At 45.1% G+C, this 20,616-nt stretch overlaps 1 protein-coding gene across 3 annotated transcripts; it reads left to right on the plus strand.

Annotated features, from left to right (window-relative positions):
- Positions 1-6,763: 6,763 nt before the first annotated feature.
- Positions 6,764-19,023, plus strand: RBM22 (RNA binding motif protein 22). 3 transcript variants are annotated; one of them, XM_077326559.1, is made up of 12 exons: positions 6,765-6,975; positions 7,181-7,438; positions 8,576-8,629; positions 9,589-9,618; positions 10,214-10,346; positions 11,088-11,188; positions 11,281-11,453; positions 12,030-12,230; positions 12,856-13,020; positions 14,364-14,452; positions 17,452-17,586; positions 18,133-19,023. In XM_077326559.1, exons 2-12 carry the CDS (start codon positions 7,385-7,387, stop codon positions 18,261-18,263), a joined length of 1,266 nt encoding a protein of 421 aa, XP_077182674.1. In that variant the 5' UTR covers positions 6,765-6,975; positions 7,181-7,384; the 3' UTR covers positions 18,264-19,023. The 3 variants fall into 3 exon arrangements, with proteins under 3 accessions (XP_077182676.1, XP_077182674.1, XP_077182675.1); XM_077326561.1 differs by lacking the exon at positions 7,181-7,438 and having other exon boundaries at positions 6,764-6,975; XM_077326560.1 differs by lacking the exon at positions 6,765-6,975 and having other exon boundaries at positions 7,076-7,438.
- The last annotated feature ends 1,593 nt before the right edge of the window (positions 19,024-20,616 follow it).

The following is a 20,616-nucleotide window of genomic DNA, read 5'->3' on the forward strand; positions in this document are numbered from 1 at the left end:
ATGCACCAGATAAAACAGTACCTTTTCCACCCCAAAGATTATCAGTGGCTTCTAGTGAAGAGCCCTGAGCTTCAATAAGACTTAAAATGTAAATATGTGAATGCAGACAGTGAGGCCCCATGGTGAAACTACTGCTGAAAGAACTGAACACACAGAAAGGCCCTATACTTGGTCCATCAAGGTCAGTACTGCCTACTCAGACTGGCAGTGGCTTTCTGGGGGTCCTAAGTAGAAGGTTTTCACATCATCTGCCTGTTCTTTTTGAACTGGAGATGACCAGAATTGAAACTGCATCTAAAATGGTCTTCATGGAGTCACAGCCCATCCCCAATTTGGAATAAGAATTGTTCATGACTTCTGAGGTCCACTTTTGAATTACACATTTTTTGTATCGGGCATTTAATGCATGACTTGCCACTTAGGATAGAGATTGTATCTTGGAGAGATATTTAACCATCAGTACTTAACATCTGTGTAGTGACTTTTGGGTGCTCACGATATCTAACATCGAGATCATTGTTAGATCTATTGTATTGGTGCCACCCTCTTCTGAATATTATTCTCTCTACCAGGCTGAACTTGGGGGGAACTCAGGTAACTAGGATCAGAATTGTGACCACCGCCACTATATGTTATATGTAACTTTTGTTGATGTTAATTGGGGTTTTATGGGGATTTTATTGTGTTTTAACTATTTATGTTATAAACCGCCCTGAGACCTATTTGGAGAAGGGCGGTCTAAAAATTAAATAATAATATATTGCTAAACTAATTCTTCAGCTATGGAAATAAACCTGTTATTTTTTATTGTGCTGTAAGGTAAGATTAATGAGTAGAGCTTGTGAATCTGGTAGAGGTAAAATCGAAGCAACTCCTTAATTGCTTTTATTTATACCATTTCTAATTAATCAACTTCCTGTCAGCTTTCTTCATTTTCCAGCTTTCATACCCATACGTGGTAAGGATTAACTTAATCTTAGTCATCAGTGATCCTTACATTTAAGAATCTTCTAATTACTACATGGCTGCCCTTCCCAATGTCAGTCTCTTCTAATAGCTTGGCAACAGTCTTCCTTTTGGTTGATGATGGAGCCAAGGAGCAGAAAATGTTGAAGATTTCTGTTCATTGCTACAACAAACTCATCTACGCTTTTGAAAGTAGAACACAAGTTTGAGTCCAGCAGCACCTTTAAACCAAACGAAGTTTCATTCAAGATGTAAGTTTATATACAACTAGTGAAGTGCCACCTCATGAGAAGGAAGGACTCCCTGGAGAAGAGCCTAATGTGAGAGATTTGAGGGCAAAAGAAGAAGGGGATGACAGAGAATGAGGTGGCTGGATGGAGTCACTGAAGCAGTCGGTGCAAACTTAAATGGACTCCGGGGAATGGTAGAGGGCAGGAAGGCCTGGAGGATCATTGCCATGGGGTCACGACGGCTTGGACACGCACCTAACAACAACAGTGGAGTGCTCTCAGCTTCAATAAGACTTGAAAGCAGACCATGAGGGCCAGTTTATTATAGGATGTTAGTTTGAGTCAAGATGCTTAAATTAAGCCAGTTGTATATCCTTATCCATGGTTCCTCTCTGTATTTGTGAAATGCCCCTGTGGGAGGAGCATGTCCTGGGTGACCGGCCTTATACTGGCTAATCAGGATGCGGCCAGCCCCTACGCTTGCTGCCCTCTCTTAGCAGCCTCCCTCAAAGGCTGCCTATTATGGGGAGGGGAAGGGAAGATGATTTTAAACTGCTTCTAGACATCTGAGGCCTGCTGGGTGAGTGTGGCCCACTCTCAGAGCTTTCTGCTCTGCCTCCCTCACAGGGTGTCTTTTATGGGGAGAGGAAGGGAAGGCAATTTTAAACTGTTTAGAGACACCTGAGGCCTGCTGGGTGACTGTGGCCCATTCCCAGTTCTCTCAGACCTCTCACAGCCCAACATCCCTCACAGGTTGTGTATTGTGAGGAGATGAAGGGAAAAGGTGTTTGTAAACTGAGACTTCTTTTGGTAGTAAACTGCAGGGTACAAAAATCCAGCTCTTCTTCTAAGGAGCAACCGTGAAAGAAGTATGTGGGCACATAACATTATATCAACAGTAAAAAAATGGAGACAGAAGGAGCAGGGCAGACACCTGTGTACTGTGACTACCCCATGTGGATTAGGGCAGGGGGACATTTCGGTGTCTGTGGCCTAATTCACACAAGAAGGGAAATGTTGCAGAACTGGGAGGAATTGGTTGCCATGTAATCTCCCCCTAAGAAGAGTCTCCAGTCTGATTTCCCCTTCACGTATCTGAAGACATGGCTTTGGAAAGCTCATCTGTAACCACTATGTCACAATTCCCAAAGGTCAGTCCTCTCCCACACTCAGCGAACATTCCAAACTACAGGTTCGTGACATCCATCTCTCCACACCCACACTTATTTACCACCACAACACACATATTCAACCTCATGCCCTTACAGACTGGACAACCCCTCCCCTTACTCTTCCCACTGCCAGGCTGTTTCTATCTTAATCACTCTCTTCCTTTCTACCTCCCTGTCTCTTTGCTATTTCCCACCATGTTAGCACCCACAGGCTTTAATTCTAATAGCACATATAAGCTTAAAGGTGCCACTGGATAGCTAGCCACTTTTGAAAGTGTGCTTGAGTCAACTTTCCCATTGCTTATTCCTAATCCACTTTCTAGGGTAATTGTAAGGCCACAAGGGAAGGAAGACCATGTCATCTTCTCCCATCAGTGTTTTGGGATTATTAATATCAATAATACACTGGTTATTAACGAGTTCCGTAGCCTGCAAAACCAGGCATTGGGTTCGGGTTGACCTCTCTCCGTTGAACCCATGCGACCGATCGGGCCAACTGTGGGCCTGTTAGATTGTTCACTATGATTAATTAAAATGAGTAGCCCTGTTGGTATGAAGTAGCACAATCAAATCACAGTAGTGCTTACACTTGAAAGCTCATGCCTTGAATAAATCTTTGTTGGTCTTAAAGGTGCTACTGGACTCTGATTTGATTGCACTATGATGAATGTTATTTTTTTGTTTATTGTTATCACTGTTATCTTTCATTCATTATAATGAATCCCCAACCAATACAATTAATTAATCCTGATTGATTCCAAATTAAATTAACACCTTTACCCATCCACCCACCAAAAACAATTAACTGCCATCAAGTGATCTATACCAACCCAACACAATTAAATACCATCAACTGACCTATCCCAAACCCACCCAAAACAATTAATTCTACCAATTAAACAACTAATCCCCACCCCAAACAACTAAATTCTACCCCAAAACCACCCAAATAATCCTACCAATTAAACAATTAATCTCCATCAATTGAGTTACCCAAACCCAGCCTGAAGAAATTAGCTCAACCAACCAATTGGCCCAACCTACCAACCAACCTAATAACTTGCGCTCCACTTACCAAACAACCCTAACCGTCCAACTGAACCACATTCAATTCATAAACCTCAGTCCCAACCCAACATGAAGTAATGTACAGATCACTCATACACCACACACACCACACACACCACACACCCCTGGACTGGGCAACCCTGAGGTGCCACAAGAGGCGTTCGGGACTACCCCTCCAGACACACACAACAATACACACCCTACACCCAGCACATAACTACACACAATTGGAACTGGGAAGCCCTGAGATGCTATAACAGCAATCAGGGCCAACCTTCCACAGATACACAAAACTTACACACAAACTAGAACAAAAAAGTACAAAACCGGGGTTCAACAACAACCCTAGCCAACCAAAACCAACAGTGTCCATAGAGCTCATAATGTCCAAAAAAACTGAGGAAGAAGAAAAAGCAGGGGCCTTAATAGGGTCAGGGATCCCAATAATAAGGGGCAAAGGCAGGGACAGCGAATGGCGGAGATACATCAAACCAAGGGGGTTGAAAACCAGTCATACCTGGGCCCCCCTCCAGACTCTGCCCCATCCCTCACAACACTAGAGCGGAGGCAAAGGTAAACAACCCGCCTCTGACACTGGTGCTGTGCAACGCCAGGTCAATAAACAACAAAACCTCTACCCTGCAAAACTATTTTGCAGAGCAAAGAGTGGACCTGGCGTGCGTGACAGAAACCTGGACCAGGGAAGGCGAAACAGTCGCCCTCAAAGACCTAGCCCCTGCCAGGTTTCTTTGTTCTCCCATCAGTCTCGGACAGCGGGGCGGGGAGGAGGGGAGGCAATCCTGACCCGAGAGGCTTTCTCCTTCAGGGCCCTTCCTGCACCGTCAATACCAGGCATTGAATGTGTTGGCCTCGGATTGGGATAAACTGAGAGGGTGGCCATCTGGCTAGTGTACTGTGCACCCAATACACCGCCAGATGCCCTGCCTGCCCTGCTAGAGGCAGTGGTGGCCTGGACACTAGAGTTCTCCAGGCTATTAGTCCTGGGGGAATGTAACATCCATGCTGAGCTACCGTCCTCTAGAATTGGACAGGACCTGGTGTCAACCATGGCAACACTGGGGCTCTCACAGTTTGTTGTTGGCCACACCCATCAAGCATGTCACACCCTGGATCTTATTTTCGGCGTAGGTCTGGATGTGGATCTGGTCATGCCAACTGCCGTGCCATGGTCAGACCACTACGCCCTAAAGGCTCGGCTAAGCCTACCACCACCTCCTCAGTTGGGCGGCGACCAAATTTTAGCTCACCCGCGGAGACTTATGGATCCAATTGGATTCCTGAATGCTCTGCGGGAACCAATGCCTCCCGGCACTTCTCTCAATGGCCGGGTCAGCGACTGGCATGACAGACTGCTGACTACCATTGATAAGATAGCTCCCCAACGCCCTCTCCAGCCCCGTCTCAAGCGGGCCCCCTGGTACACCGAGGAGCTTCGCAACAAGAAATGGGAACTGAGACGGCTAGAGTGAGTTTGGAGGAAGACGTGACAAAGCCTCGAGAACATCTTATAGAATGCAGATGAAGGCCTATGAGATGGCGGTGAAGTCAGTAAAACGCAATTTTTACTTGGCTACCATCACATCTGCAGACTCACGCCCAGCTCAATTGTTTAAGGTAGTTCGATCCCTCACCGCCCTGGTTGAAAGGCAACAAAACAGTAGCCAATTGGACATCAGCTGTGAGGCATTTGCAAGTCATTTTGTAGATAAAATTTCGACACTCCACCACGACCTCCCACCAACCTTAAATACAAAAAGTGAACTAGAGGCCCCTTGGCCATCTTTGGAGAAAACTATGAGTAACTTCAGACAACTCACGCTGACCGAAGTGGACAGGATACTAGCAGCAGCAAGGCCAACCACATGCCCACTAGACCCTTGCCCATCCTGGCTCTTAAAAACAGCTGGCATAAGGGCCCCCTCTGGGAGATAATCAACCTATCTCTCACAACGGGAGAATTCCCGGAGCGATTGAAAGAGGCTGTGGTACGCCCACTGCTGAAAAAAATATTTCTGGATCCATGAGAGCCTAACAACTACAGACCCATCTCGGATTTAGCGTTTCTGGGGAAGATGATAGAAATGGCAGTCGCAAACCAAATGACGGAATACCTGGAAGAAGCTTTGATCCTAGACCCATCCCAGTCAGGTTTCCGGCCTAGCCATGGGGTAGAGACAGCGCTAGTCGCCCTGACGGACGACCTCCATTGCCAGTTGGATCGAGGCGGGTCGGCACTGCTGATATTACTAGACCTCTCAGCAGCGTTCAACACAGTCGATCATGAGCTTCTAGCTCGCTGCCTCATCGATGCCGGAACACAAGGGACAGCTCTTCAATGGCTGATCTCCTTCCTCTGGGATCGTAGACAGAGGGTTGCAATAGGAGAGAAAACATCAGACCGCCAGCAACTTACTTGTGGAGTCCCACAAGGAGCGGTCCTCTCTCCTATCCTAGTCAACTTCTTCATGCACCCTCTCGAACAACTGGTACAGAAGTTTGGGCTGGGTTGCCATCAATATGCAGATGACACCGAGCTCTTCCTCTGGATGGCCGCCCTGACTCTCCCCCAGAAGCATTAGCCAGCTGCCTGGAAACAGTGACAAGATGGCTCAAGCAGAGTCATCTGAAGCTCAATCCTTCAAAGACGGAGGTCCTGTGGCTGGGTAGGAAGGGCCCATGCGGGGAAGCATTCTCTGTTCTGGCCCCACCTGGTGGAACGAGCTCCCGGAGATCAGAGCCCTGACGGAGCTTAAACAGTTCCTCGGGGCCTGCAAAAAGGAGCTCTTCCACCAGGCATTTGGTTGAGACCAGATGCAATCAACAGTGACTGAAGGGCCCCTGCCCCCCTCTGCCCCCCCCCCGAATTCCACCAACATGCTCTGGACCCGTTTGTATTGTTGCACTGTTGTATCGTCTATATTATTTATACTGTTACATTGTTATACGGTTTCAACGATTATTATTGTAAAGTTATTCACATGTTTAGAGATTGTTTTATGTATTGTTGTTTGTTCTTATGTAAACCACCCTGAGCCCCTGGGGAGGGCAGTATATAAATAGAATAAAATAAATAAGTGCGTTTGATGTATTGTTCTGTTATGTTCTATGTGAACTGCCCTGAGCTTAAGGGGAGGGTGGTATAATAAATACATTTTAGTTTTTTTTAATTGCGCAAGACGGGTTGCATTTTTAAAAAAAAGAGAATAAGGCGAACATCTCCATTTTCATTTTCAGGCGCTACTGAGCTCCGACGGGGCTTAGGGAGGTTGCCGCGCCGCCCTTCCAGCGTTTCCTCCCGTGTCGGAATCAAGTAATAACATCGAGGCGTCCCGTGGCTGCTGGCGAAGGAGGCTGCACGCCGTTCAGACGGCAGGCGAGGCGAGGCGAGGGGGGGGGGCGAGTCCCACCCCACCCCTGGGGAAAGCGGCTTCAGGCGGGCCGCCGCGTTGCCCTGATGAAGCAGGAGAACAAAATCGGAGTCCGTCGGCACCTTTCCGGCCAACGAAGCTTTATTCCAGGTAGGCGCTTTCGCGCGCCCGCCCAGCTCGCCCGCGCTCTCCGATGCCGTGGAAGGGGCGTTAGAGGCCACCTCTAGCCGGGTCTGTCTGAACCAGCACAACAAAAGCTGGGACCAGGAGCGAGCTTTCGAGTGCACATGTAGTCTGAGGGAGAGTGCCTGCACTCGAAAGCTCGCGCCTTGACTAGATCTTGTTGCCCTCCCAGGCGCCATTGGACTCCATTTCTCTAGGCAGAGATCCGGCGGCGGCGGCGGCGGCCTCTGCGTGGCACGAGCCCCCGCCCCGCTCAGGTCTCCGCTCACAATGTCGACGAAGATTCTCCGCCCCTTGCCTCAAGAGAGAAGAGGGGAGGCCTGCGCTTCCGGCGCCAGGCAGTCCACATCCGGTGCCCGCTTTCCCGTGCGTCAAGATGGCGACGTCTCTGGGCTCCAACACTTACAACCGGCAGAACTGGGAGGATGCGGTGAGATGGGGCGGCAGGCGGGTTGGACCGGGCCGGGCCGGGCCCGGGAGGGGAAAGAGCGCGACTGCCCAAGCCCCTCTCCCCGCAGCCGGAGGGCCCGTAACCGTCTCGTCGCGCCTTCCCTGCGCAAGGGGAGCCGGCGGGGCTGGGAAGGAGGCAGGAGGAGTAGGAGTCGCCGCTTGCCCTCGTGTCACGGGCATCCTAGAGGAGGCCTGGCAGGCTGAGCCATGGCTCTCCTACCCACATGGAAGGCGAAGGTGTCGCTTGCTATGTGGGACTTCCATGTGCAATGCCAATTGCACCATGTCTCCCGTAAGGGGTTTTAGGGGGAAACATACGAGTTATTTAGTCTCATGCAATGGGGTAAGGCACTTACTGAAGAAAATGTAAATATGTCGGGAGTATTCTGAGTTTTTAAAGCAACCTTTCCCAGAAAATGAAAAAAAAATCTTTGTGGCACTTTAAAGTCTCAGACTTTTATTTTAGCATACATTTCTGCAGCCTGGAGCCAATTTTATCAACTACTCTGGTTAACAGAGGTTATGCTAGGTCGAAGATTGGTTAGCCTTCGAAGTGCAACAGGAGTAAGTTTGCTTTGCTTTAGCAATAAGAAAGGAAACATCTCCAGTGAACCCCACTCCTCCTATACCTGGAAACGTAATCCTTAGTATGTTTTGGTAATGTAGTTAAAATGTAACTTCTATCTCTTGCTTTAATATTTTTTCTCATTTTGTGTGGTAGCTGTCAAAATTGCAGATTTATTTTGAGAAGTGAACGTCGCATTCTGCAAATAAATAAAGTATGCATGCTAAAAAGTATTTCAGTCTCATCTTGGATGCTGAATGCTCTCCAGTTTTTGTTCTAATGAAGGGTCTGAGTAATTTCTTGACTTGAAAAATAAAATATATTTGGAGGGTTCATTCTTTTAAGTTTAAAGAGTTATGTGGTGATTGTATATATTTTATGTTCTTTCCTTTTGGTGAGCAAATAACTTCTGTGAATCCTTTTCCACTGATTGGGCATACTAACAAAATTAGTTCCTGTGATAGCATCAGTCCAGTTTCAAAGATTAGAGGTTTGTTTGGGGTTTTGGATGGTAAAATTAGCCTGGAAATAAATTTCTTGTCTTTCATGTAGGATTTCCCCATTTTGTGTCAGACGTGTCTTGGAGAGAATCCATATATCCGAATGGTATGTGTTTGTAAGGAGGGGTGAACAAATAAATATTGGTGTTTTCATGCTAATAATATACAAGATCATCAATCAATGTAAAATAATTGAAATAAGGAAAAATAGAAAAATAGAAAAATGTAACCCTGCTGTAAAGGCTATTTTTAAAGGAAGTATTATCAGAATATATTATTATGCAATCAAGTTGTAGCTATATAGTCTATACAGGAGCTCGGTCTGGGTAACTTGGCTTCTTAAACAGTGAGGTTTTTGTGTATTTGAGGAAGTTTTCGGTGAAACCATATTTTTGTGGTATTTGTATTAAATTGCATTTTTAATATTCAAGTTTTGAGTGTACCCCAGTGGATACATATAACTTACTTGAGGATGGAGTTGCCAGCTGTCTGGAGAAAAAAATGTCTTGACCTTTTAAAAGATGCTGAATAATATTTAATTTACAGCCATGCCATGAATGCTTCAGCTGCCCCTTTCCACACATTAAACCTCTGTTAAATGTTGGCAAACCTTTTGAGAACTTTCACCATTAACTTTAATTGAGGGAAGAAGTCCACATATCCTTTTATTTATTCAATATACTATACTTCAGTGGAAGAGGAATGTGAAAACTTGTAGCAAGCAGCAGATCAGATTCTTGCAAGAAATTGATAGTCAAATCAAACAAAAATTCCAGTGAGTCTGTCTTGGTGGTGGTGGGGAGAATTTTTGAGAGAATGAATTATTTTCCTGTCCCACATAACTGTGATTGTTAATCTATTTAGAAGGTTTTGTTGTATGTTCTGCTTACGTGGGTGATAAGAGCCTGGGATGATTTTCTTTGTTTCTGAGGGCAATCAGGACAGATGTATATATCGTCTGCTGAGAATATACACCAGCAAATGATTCTTAAGTGGGAGCTGGTGAAGGAAAAATATGCTACTACTTTTAGTAAAATGCTTTTTTTGTTGTTGTTGCTGTTCTAGACCAAAGAGAAATATGGAAAAGAATGCAAGGTAGGTTTAAGAGATTTTCTAAGTAGTATAATTTTAAAGGGTTAGTTGTATCATCTAAAAACCCTGTCAGTATTTTCAAAGATTGAATGTTTAGATGCTGCCAGTCACTCTGCTGGCGGATTCCTGTAGTGGAGTAATCCTTTCTGTTGATAAAAGAAATGGATAGGATTCAACCCAATGTCCTAAGAGGGTTAAGCTTTTTAGTAATCTGTAACCTTCAGCAAAGTTGGTAGAACCTGTAAATGTTGTCCTGCCAGCTCAGTGCAAGATAAATCCTTTGCATGGTGTGAACAAGTGCTTTTTGTTAAGGTCTGCTTTGAAGACAAAATGATATCTGTTTTTGTTCCATTTTATTTTTCACTTTCAGTGTACTCCTAGTTCCTCAGTCAAATAACAGGGATCAGTGTAGATAGTGTTGTCCCACGAAGACCAAACAGCCAGCCTCCATCCCCACTGGGGCTTGCCAGAACTATTTTCTTTGTTTTGTTTTCAGAGCACATTTAGTTATACTGGCTCAGAGTGGTTATTGTGTACAGTATTTATGTCATGTGGTTCTAGATTAAGCTGGTGCATGCTAATTCAATCTTTGTTTCAGATCTGTGCCAGGCCATTCACAGTGTTCCGTTGGTGCCCAGGTGTACGTATGCGCTTTAAGAAGACTGAAGTGTGTCAGACATGCAGCAAGCTGAAGAATGTTTGTCAGACCTGCCTTCTTGACCTGGAGTATGGTGTGTGGTATATTGAATAAGTCCCAAATTAACGCAATACGGCCTCTAGGGAAGCAAGGGCAGTTTATGTACAGAAACAGTCTTTAGTGTGTGGACTGTTCTTCCTAACGAGGAGGAAATACCCAATAACATTACTCTCGCTGTGGTACCAGTTCATCCATTTCAGTGAATTTGTGCCACCTTCCTTAAACTGGTGATCAGCATGTAATGGGGAACTGAAGTGGACACTGTCATGTGAAATGCATGCCTAGCTCACTTCTTTGCAGGAAGATCAATTAATTGAGTTCCATGGGTATCATGCACTCTCTGTTTTATTTTATACTTATTTAAAACATTTTATACTGCTTTTCCAAACTTTAAAACATTTCAGCATTAAAACAGCATTTATATTAAAGTGTCCCTGTGAGGTAGGTGGGGCAGAGACAGCTCTGAGAGAACTGTAATTAGACTAAGGTCACCCAGCTGGCTGCATTTGGAGGAGGAGTGAGGAATCAAACCCAGTTCTCCAGATTAGCCGCCGCCACTCTTAATCACTGCACAGAGTCTTCCAGTTTCAATGTTTGCATTTCTTTCTTGGCAAGCAGAGTATTAACACACACGTTGTTTCCAAGGATTCTTTACTATATTTGGTAGAAATTAAGAAAGATGCATATGCTTTTTATTTAAATGGTCACATCTGCAGTAATAAGACCTTGACTGTTTTGCCTTTATTAATTGTCCTTTTTCCCCTTTAAATGGTAGGTTTACCTATTCAGGTTCGAGATGCTGGACTTTCCCTTAAAGATGATATGCCCAAGTCAGATGTTAATAAAGAATATTATACTCAAAACATGGAAAGAGAGGTGAAGCAATATGACTTATGTTAATTTGTGCTTTTGATTGAAGGGAACCTTCTTCTTGATCTAAGTGCACACTGGTTTCTCTGCCTTGCCAGATTATGAACTCTGATGGCACACGGCCTGTTGGTGCTCTTGGAAAGGCCACATCTACCAGCGACATGTTGCTCAAACTGGCTCGGACCACACCTTATTACAAACGCAATCGGCCACACATCTGCTCATTTTGGGTGAAAGGAGAGTGTAAAAGAGGGGAAGAGTGTCCGTACAGGTATTGATTCTTGGGATACAAGGTTTTAGATGTGCGAGGAACTGCACAGCAAAAGGAAAATAATGCTGATATATTTAAACTGTGGGGAAAAGTTGAGTGCTGACTTGGCAAACGTCAGAATGGGGGTATTGTTCCTGATCAAAAGTTTGCTGAGGTGTTCTGATCAGAGCTCTGCGCCTGCGTGTGTGTGCCAGCTGGCGCGCCGGCACCCACTCTCCCCCCCCCCCACACACACACCATGGTGCTGGCTGCTTCGGGCATGAACAGCCACTTTGGATGCCGAAGCCCCAACCCTAATCAGGAGACCTTAAGCTGCACCAGTGACCCATTTTTTATTTCCAGTATTTGCATCATCTGCCCATAATCATTGAAATGTATCTTAGCAGGGTCCTTTGTTTTGAAAAATGATTTCATAATTCCAATCCTAGTTACAACTTGCTGCCTTCCATGCAGACTAATGAAGCTGAAATCAAAACTCTGGAGATGCTTCGGTTTACTTAATTAGAATTTTTGAAGTATAGAGGAAAGTTGAAGCATGAAATTGGCACTTGTAATGAAATGTTTCTGAATTCTTAGGCACGAAAAACCTACAGATCCAGATGATCCTCTTGCTGATCAGAACATAAAAGATCGTTATTATGGTATTAATGATCCTGTGGCTGACAAGCTTCTCAAGCGAGCTTCCACAATGCCTCGTCTGGACCCACCGGATGACAAAACAATCACAACGTTGTATGTTGGTGGTCTAGGTGACACTATCTCTGAGACAGATCTTAGGTATGGTGAACCCAGCTCAGCTCTTCTTTGGCTTCATGTATTCCCAGTGTTGTATGCATTTCTTTGAGGTGGGGTATATTTACACTAGTGTGTGCTTTCAAGGCTATATTGGGAAACAGCTAGTACAGTGTAGATCCAGCCTTCAGCAAGTAGTGTGTTCCTTGTTTCTCTTGCTGATCAGAACATAAAATATCGTTATGGTATTAATGATTTTGTGTTTGACTTGTTTTTCAAGTGAGCTTCCACAATGCTTCATCTGGACCCACCAGATGACAAAACAATTTTACCAGCTAATGGTTAGAAGCTGGTTTTATACAGCAGACCATTTCAGTGGCTAAAATGAAAGCCAATTTGGAATCTCTATTACCGCTCCCTTTACCAAGGATCCATTTTATATTACTTAGTAAAGGACTGTGAAAATAACTACAGTTTCTCTGTAAGGAAGAAGAAAGCAATTCCAGCTGAAAGAAGTGTAGATGCAAACCCCTCCTTACCAGTTACAGAGAGGGGATTAATGTGCCATCTCCAATATAGAGAGAGCTATGGAGCTTAGTAAGAGTCTGAGTGGCCTACCTAAGAGTAATGGGGAGTACTGTCACTGCAGTGGACTATGTTTCCTCCTCAGAAATCACTTCTATCAGTTTGGTGAGATCCGGACGATAACTGTGGTGCAGAGGCAGCAGTGTGCATTCATCCAGTTTGCCACGCGACAAGCTGCAGAAGTGGCTGCCGAGAAGTCCTTCAACAAGCTTATTGTGAATGGCCGCAGGCTTAACGTGAAATGGGGCAGGTGAGTGACTGAGAGGAGGGGAGATGGCAGTACACTAGTTTCTTTTAGGTGTTTTCCTTTGCACAAGTTTTGGTGCTTCTACAGTCAGCTGCGTACAGTTGATTACAGCTACACATCAAGTCTAATGCAAGCAACATAAAACAGTTCTGGTTTGGTTCTGCTGGCTGAGTTTCAGTTTTTTTTCCTGGATGTCTCTGGTAGGGCTGTGTGCAGATCATTTTGAGGTATATTTTATCTCCCCAGATGTATTCCAAAACCAACTCCCCCCCCCCACACATGTATCCAGGAATTACCAGATTAAATGCAGATCTGTCTTCTTCCTTCTGTCTTCCATCTATCTACGTACTATCTATCCTGATTTATATACTTTTGATCCCAATTGACACCCAGCTCTTCCTCCTGATGGATAGCCACCCAGATTCACCCCCAGAAGCTTTAGCCAGATGTCTGGAAGTAGTGGGATGGTTCAAGCAGAACCATCTGAAGCTTAACCCTTCAAAGGCAGGGATCCTGTGGCTGGGCAGGAAGGGTCCAAGTGAGGAAATGCAACTACCCAATCTGGATGGAGTGCAGCTGTCAGTGACTCCGCCATAAATCTGAGTGTGATCCTAGATGCCTCCCTTTCTGTGGGGGTCCACATCACAAGAGTAGTGCGGCTGGTGATCTTCTACCTGAGCCAAGCCAAGCCAAGCAACTAGCTCCCTACTTGGTCCCAGAACACCTAGCCACAGTGATCCATGTGACAGTCACCTCTAGACTGTGCCCACAGGGAGCAGATTGTTCTTTGCTGGCGGAGCTTTGCCCTGGCTTCAGCAGCCCCGCATAAACTGGACTCTAGAGGAAATCTGCCCAGGCAGAATCTGCTTCCCGCAGCAAGCAAATCCGGGAGCCAGCCTCTCATGCAACACAGTTTAAACCAGGCTGCAGGAGAAGCCAAGCCAGCTTCAGGATTGGGCTGTCTTTTAAAAAAAAATGTATTTGTTGTCTTGAGTCTATTGGACTCGGAAAAAAAAATGGGGCTTTCTAAAGTCCTGGATGTGAATACTGTATCTGTATTGGAATCTAGGATTATTCTGAGATCATGAATGTTTTTGATATCCCATAGACTTAAGCCAGAAAATACTGGTTAAAAAAATTGCACACCCCTAGATCAGGAGGGAGATGGCTAACACTGGGCCTGTGGGTAATCTACTGACACATACAGACATTTGTAAGCAGAATATTAACTGCTTTTCCCACAGCCCCTCCAACCCCCTTTATGATTTGGTAACACTGAATTTCTAAACTTATGGTCAATCTTACTCACTTCAGTATTGCTCAAGTATATTTGGTTTGGGCCTCAGGTCTCAAGCTGCCAGAGGAAAGGAAAAGGAAAGAGAAGGGACCACAGAATCTGGTATAAAACTGGAGCCTGTCCCTGGTCTACCTGGAGGTAAGGGAATATCCTTTTTGAATTGCATTTTATTTATTTATTGTCCACATTTCTTACTGGGACTGTAGGTGGCTTATAGAGAATAAGTCAATACAATAAACAGAATGGGACATTTAATAAACAACATAGATAATATTTTGTCACTCTGCCATGACCTTACTGCCATGGTTGATGTAGAATGTGAACTGGAGGCTCTGTGGCCATCCCAGGGACTCAGGTTTGATGGCTTCAAGCGGCTCTCTTTACCCAGAGTGGACAAATTACTAGGGTCAGTGAGGGCAACCACTTTGTCCCCATGATCCCTGTCCGTCATGGCTGCGCATATTGGGTGACCAACAAATAGGTGAATCCCTGAGGGATATTGTCAACCTCTCTCTTTCTTCGGGAGAGTTCTCTCAGAGGCTCAAGGCAGCGGTGGGTCACCCTCTTCTGAAAAAGCCATTGCTGGATCCATGGAGCCCTGCCAGCTAATGCCCGGTATTGCACTTAGCCTTCCTGGGTAAGGTGGTAGAAAGGGCTGCTGTGGATCAGCTCCTGGCATTTTTTGAGGGAACTTGAGCCCTAGACACATACCAGTCTGTCTTCTGTCCTGTCATGGGGTACAGACCATGCCTTCATGGATGATCTGTGTCATCAACTGGATGGGCCATTCTCGTATGATTAGATCTATTGGCTGCATTTGATGTGGTTGATCACGAGATTTTGGCCCACCACCTTGCTTGACCTCCTTTCTTGAGAACAGGACTCAGAGGGTTGCAGTAGGGGATGGTTTATCTGACTCCTTTGCACTACCTTGTGGAGTGCCACGGGGAGCAGTGCTCTCCCCTACACTTTTTAACATCTACATGCACCCTTTTGCTCAGTTGGTCCAGAGTTATGGGCTGGGTTGTCATCAATCTGCAGATGACACCCAGCTCTTTCTCCTGATGGATGGCCGGCCAGATGTCCCCTCAGATTCATTTGCCAGTTGTTTGGAAGCAGTGGCTGGATGGATCAGGAAGAGTCGCCTGAAACTCAACCCCTCCAAAACAGAGGTCCTGTGCCTGGACCGAAGGGGACAGGATCAGGAAGTATGTCTTCCCTGCCTGGACAGAGCGCAGCTAACATCTGCGCCCCTAGTCAGGAATTTGGGAGTGCTCTTTGATGCCTCACTATCCATGGAGGCTCAGATCACTAAGGTAGCCTGAATGGCATTTTTTCATCTGCGCTAGGCTGGGCTACTAGCGTCTTACCTGTCCTATGGACACCTGGACACTGTGATCCATGCAATGGTCACTTCCAGGTTAGACTTCTGCAACTCTGCTCTATGCAGGCCTACCCTTGTCTTTGACCCGGAAATTGCAGCTGGTACAGAATACGGCTGCACAAGTCTTCACTATGTCATCTTGGAGGGATCATGTCCAGTCTTTGCTGAGACAGCTACATTGGTTGCCAGTTTGCTTCCAGATCAAGTTCAAGGTATTGCCCTTTAGGGCTATATGCGGCTTAGACCCTACTTACTTATGGGGCCGCTTATCTCCTTATGCCCCCCGTGGGGCCCTCAGCTCTGCAGGTACAAATTTGCTGATGGTCCCAGGGCCCCAGGAGGCACGCCTGGCCTCAACCAGGGCCAGGGCTTTCTCAGTCCTGGCCCCTACCTGGTGGAATGAGTTCCCAGAAGAGCTGTGGGCCCTGGCGGAGCTTTCAGGGTTCCTCAAGGCCTGCAAAATGGAGCTGTTCTACCAGGCATTTGGTTGAGGCTGGGCTGAAGCCCCCCGGGTATTTGTTCAGGTCTTCCCTCCCCCTGGCTTCCTGGGCTTGGTATTGAACCAGGCCCAGATGATAACAACCTATTCTGATATACATCTAGGGCATTGTTTGATTATACTAGTGGCAACAGCTATGAGTCATTAGGAAAGGGGTTTTTACATTGTATTATTGCAGCCTTAACTGTATTTGTATTTTTGGGGTATTAATGATTGTTTTATGGGATGTCTTAAACTGACGTTTATATGATGTTTTATTGTTAACTGCCGTGAGCCAGCTTGATGGGAGCTTCAGTATATAAATCTAATAAATAACACAAAAGGATTAGGGTTGTAGAACCAAGCAGAAATCTGAAGGAAAACATAATTATTAGCATGACATTAAATGATGCAAAATAACATAGAAGGATCCTATTTACAGCAAGCTAGACACAGTAGTGTAGAACAGTGGTCTGCAACCTTTTCCAGGCTGCAGACCGGCGGCGGCGGGGAGGGCGATTGCCCGGCCGCACATGCCATGGATTTCTGGCCGCAAACGCGCATGTGCGGCTGGGTTGCACATGCGCATTTGCTGCATGCGCGACCCGGCCGCATATGCGCATCTGCGCCATGCGCGGCCCAGCACGGCCCTACGGAGGCAGGGAGCCGTGGCCCAGTGCCAGGGCCTTTGCGGCCCAGCGGTTGGAGACCACTTGTGTAGACCACAGCCCCATAGCATTTGTTCAAGTAACTTTGTGAATCGCTTTGTACAATGCTTGTGGCTTGCCAAGCAATATGAGATTAAGATAAACTACTTTCTTTGCTCTCTCCCTGGGAACTAGTGGTGCTATGGGAAACTGTCTCAGAAGTTGAGGCTGCATTTTGATCGGGATCTAGCAAGCAGCTGGAGAATTTAAGAGATAACTATGGCTAAATGGACTCCGGGGAATGGACAGGAAGGCCTGGGAGATCATTGTCCATGGGGTTGCGATGGGTCGGACACGACTTTGCACCTAACAACAACAATATAGCTAAAAGGAAGCTTATCAGCCAAATTAATAGGGATAACCCAGAGGAGAGTTGTAATGTAGGGACCTGTTAATTAAGTTTAAACTACTTAATCAGGTGCTTTGAGGAAGGAACTTCTTTTGGTCGTGTGCATCAGACAAAATCACCAATCCCTGCATTCTGCTCTCCCATCTCTGTGCTTGGATTGTTTTTTCCTTCACGTTGTCTGCTGTGCACAGTCTAATACATTGTCTTTGTGTCCTGAAGCTCTTCCCCCTCCTCCTGCAGCTGAAGAAGAAGCCGCTTCTGCAAACTATTTCAACCTACCTCCTAGCGGCCCTCCTGCTGTGGTGAACATTGCTCTGCCACCTCCTCCTGGCATTGCTCCACCACCACCTCCTGGTAATTTTTTTCTCTTCCTTTTTGGGAAAAAGACCCATGGGTACCTTTAGCCTTGAAATTTACATCTCATTTCTGTATCTGGTTATCTTTTGCAAATGTGCTTCTACTCTTCAGACCAAAAAGTAACATACAGTGTCAGGTACTTCAGTTCATGCTGTTTCTATCCTTCTTCAAGCCAGTTTTGCAGTTCTTCTCTAGGATCCAATTCCAGCCTACGTTTACAGATGCTTACATGGAAATAAGGCTTGTTGAATTCATTTTGGGACTTACTCCCCAAGTAAATGTACATTTGATTGCATTCTTGCGACCCCTGTTTAAATGGCAAAATTTTTATAAGAATGCAGACGTCCAACCTACATACATAAAGCACAATTGATCTAAAAACAAAAGTAAAAATAAGTTTTTTGTAGAGGCAGCTATGCCAGATTTTACAGAACTTAGGAGGCTTGGGTATTGGGCACAGAAACAGAAAATTTGAGGATGTTGCATTTATCTGTAGCAGGGAGTTTTAGGCACAAAAAACTGACATTTATCTTCTTTCCACAGGTTTTGGGCCACACATGTTCCATGCCATGGGTCCTCCACCTCCTTTCCTGAGAGCCCCAGGTCCCATCCACTATCCTTCTCAAGATCCACAAAGAATGGGTGCCCATGCAGGGAAGCACAATAGTCCCTAACACCACCGTCTTGTCATGTTTTTTATTCTTTTTAAAGAGACCTTACGTTGGTAGCATACCACATTCAGCTGTAATGAAAGGAAATTTAAGCCTCTCTTCTTTGTGTACACACAGCCCATGCTTAGTCCTGCTGTGTTATCACTGGGAAATCTGATCATTTGTATAACCAAAATACCTATTCTGGGGAGAGAAAAGGATAGCTTGTGCTCCGAGGTAGAGGAACAAATGGTTCTCAGACTTCAAATCCCATCAGTGTATCCAATTTTGAAACTTATCTCTTGACAAAAACAAACTGACTAGACCAGTTTGCATAATTCCCAGGCAATTATGCAATAGAAGCAATCCTGTTTTGTTTGGAAACTCCTTTATAGCTACTCTGTTTGAATGCCAAATTATTGTACCTTTTCCTTGCACTGAGCTGGAGTGGAAGGGTACAGCAAGATCAGATTAATATGAAGGGCATTCTGTTGGTGTACAGCTTTGTAATGAATATTGTTTCTCTTGATTCTGTCTGTGATAACATGCTACCAAAAGTTGAGGTAGCAGCACTGCATGCTTGTAACCTCTGTTAAGAGGCTGATGATTCTGGAGTTGCGGCTTACGTGGCCTTTTATGTCCAGTTGCTACTAAAACTAGTCTGGTCTCTTCCCGAACTTAACATTTGATTACTGATGGCTGTTTTAGATGTATTCTCAGTATCTGCCCTCTACTATCTGTTGTCTGCAATGTGCCCCAGTAAAGAGAATCATATTTTTATCTATTCCTGTGACTTGCTGGTTTTGTTTTGGGTTTGTTTGTTTTTAAGTGATAGTGTACAAGTTTTTCTACATGGAATACAGAAGATCAGCCAGGCCCCCCTGTGGGATCAAGTCCCTGCATTAACATCTGGGCACCCCACCTAGGGTGGCTGTTTTGGGGGAAGGTAGAGAGTTTCCGCCATTCTTGTTGCACTGTTGGGGTTTGTATGAGCATTTTAGGGGGGGGGTATGTTTTGTAAGCCGCCACGAGTCCTCAGAGAGGAGGCGGGATAGAAATCTATGAATGAACAAACGAATGAATGAAACTCCCATTAAATGTATTAAGTTTTAGGCATATCCAATAGCTGGGAATACCAGGCAGTGGTAGATTTGTTTCTCAAAGGTGACCAAGTCCATAGTTAAGCAGTTTGAAGTCCTTAAAAATGCTAAAATGAATGAATTAAACTGTCAAAATTTGTAGGCATTGCATAGTATGTCAGCATTATTGATAATTAAGCAAAGACTAAAAGGCTAATACTGAAATGGAATATCTTACCTTAGGTTGTTTGTATAGGCTGTGGGTTATGTCACTGCGACATATTTTTCCTTTTATAGCTTATGCTACACTAACCTCTAGTCCTTAAGGCACCATCAGGACCCCCCCATGGGGTATAAAATAGTTGATTTTAAACAGCAAACAGATAGCCCAAGCAAATTTTAAAATATAGTTAAATTAATTGCATTGAGTCAATTTTTTCTGAATTTAAACCTGACTTCCAATCTGTAGGTATGGTACTGAACAGCTCTCTACTGACAATTTGTAACATGTTCCTTGTATCGTAGTTAGCTTTTTCATTCCCCTTCAAACATTCCCTTTGACAACTAAACACTGCAGATAAAGGTACTCAAGAAAAAGCTTAAACACAAAAATAAAGCAGCCACCAATTTCTGAAAGCTTATGCATAAATGATATTGGTGGTTATATGTACTATTATTTCCCAAGAGCTGGAAGAAGTATTACTGTAGCTTTATAGGTGCTTTGTGTCTGTTATAGGCCTGTTTTGTATAATACATCTCCATATGCATACAGCATAGGATGCACCAGGGCAGGAGTGGCCAAACTGTGGCTCTCCAGATTCCCATGACCTCCTGCCAGCGCCCTGCACTAGGGAAACTTGGTCTGAGGAGTGGTCCACTTGTTGATCAGTTTCTGGACCTGCAGAACTGTACTGTAACTATTAAGTGATGATCCTTTCAACTTCTGTTGCAATGCTAGAAGTCTGTTTACATGGAAGTGGGTTCTGTTGATGGGAACTTGCTGCACAGGTCCACTTTTCCCAGTGAAACTATTCCCATCTTTCCCAGCGAACACTGGCAGGGGCTCACGGGAATTGTAGCCCATGAACATCTGGGGGTCCACAGGTTGACTACTCCTGCTTTAAAACACTGATTCATTGAATGTATTAAAATGGGTTTTCTGAACTGTGCATATGATGTCACTTACAGATTTTTTGGCAATCACGTCATTGTATGGTGCTTCCTGCAGAAACAGATATCAGATGGCCTTAGCAGCAGTCTTTGTTAGTTTGTTTTGCCCCGGTTCAGGGTGGCATTGT

Source organism: Paroedura picta, chromosome 3 (assembly GCF_049243985.1).
Source record: "Paroedura picta isolate Pp20150507F chromosome 3, Ppicta_v3.0, whole genome shotgun sequence".
NCBI classification, from domain to species: Eukaryota; Metazoa; Chordata; class Lepidosauria; order Squamata; family Gekkonidae; genus Paroedura; species Paroedura picta.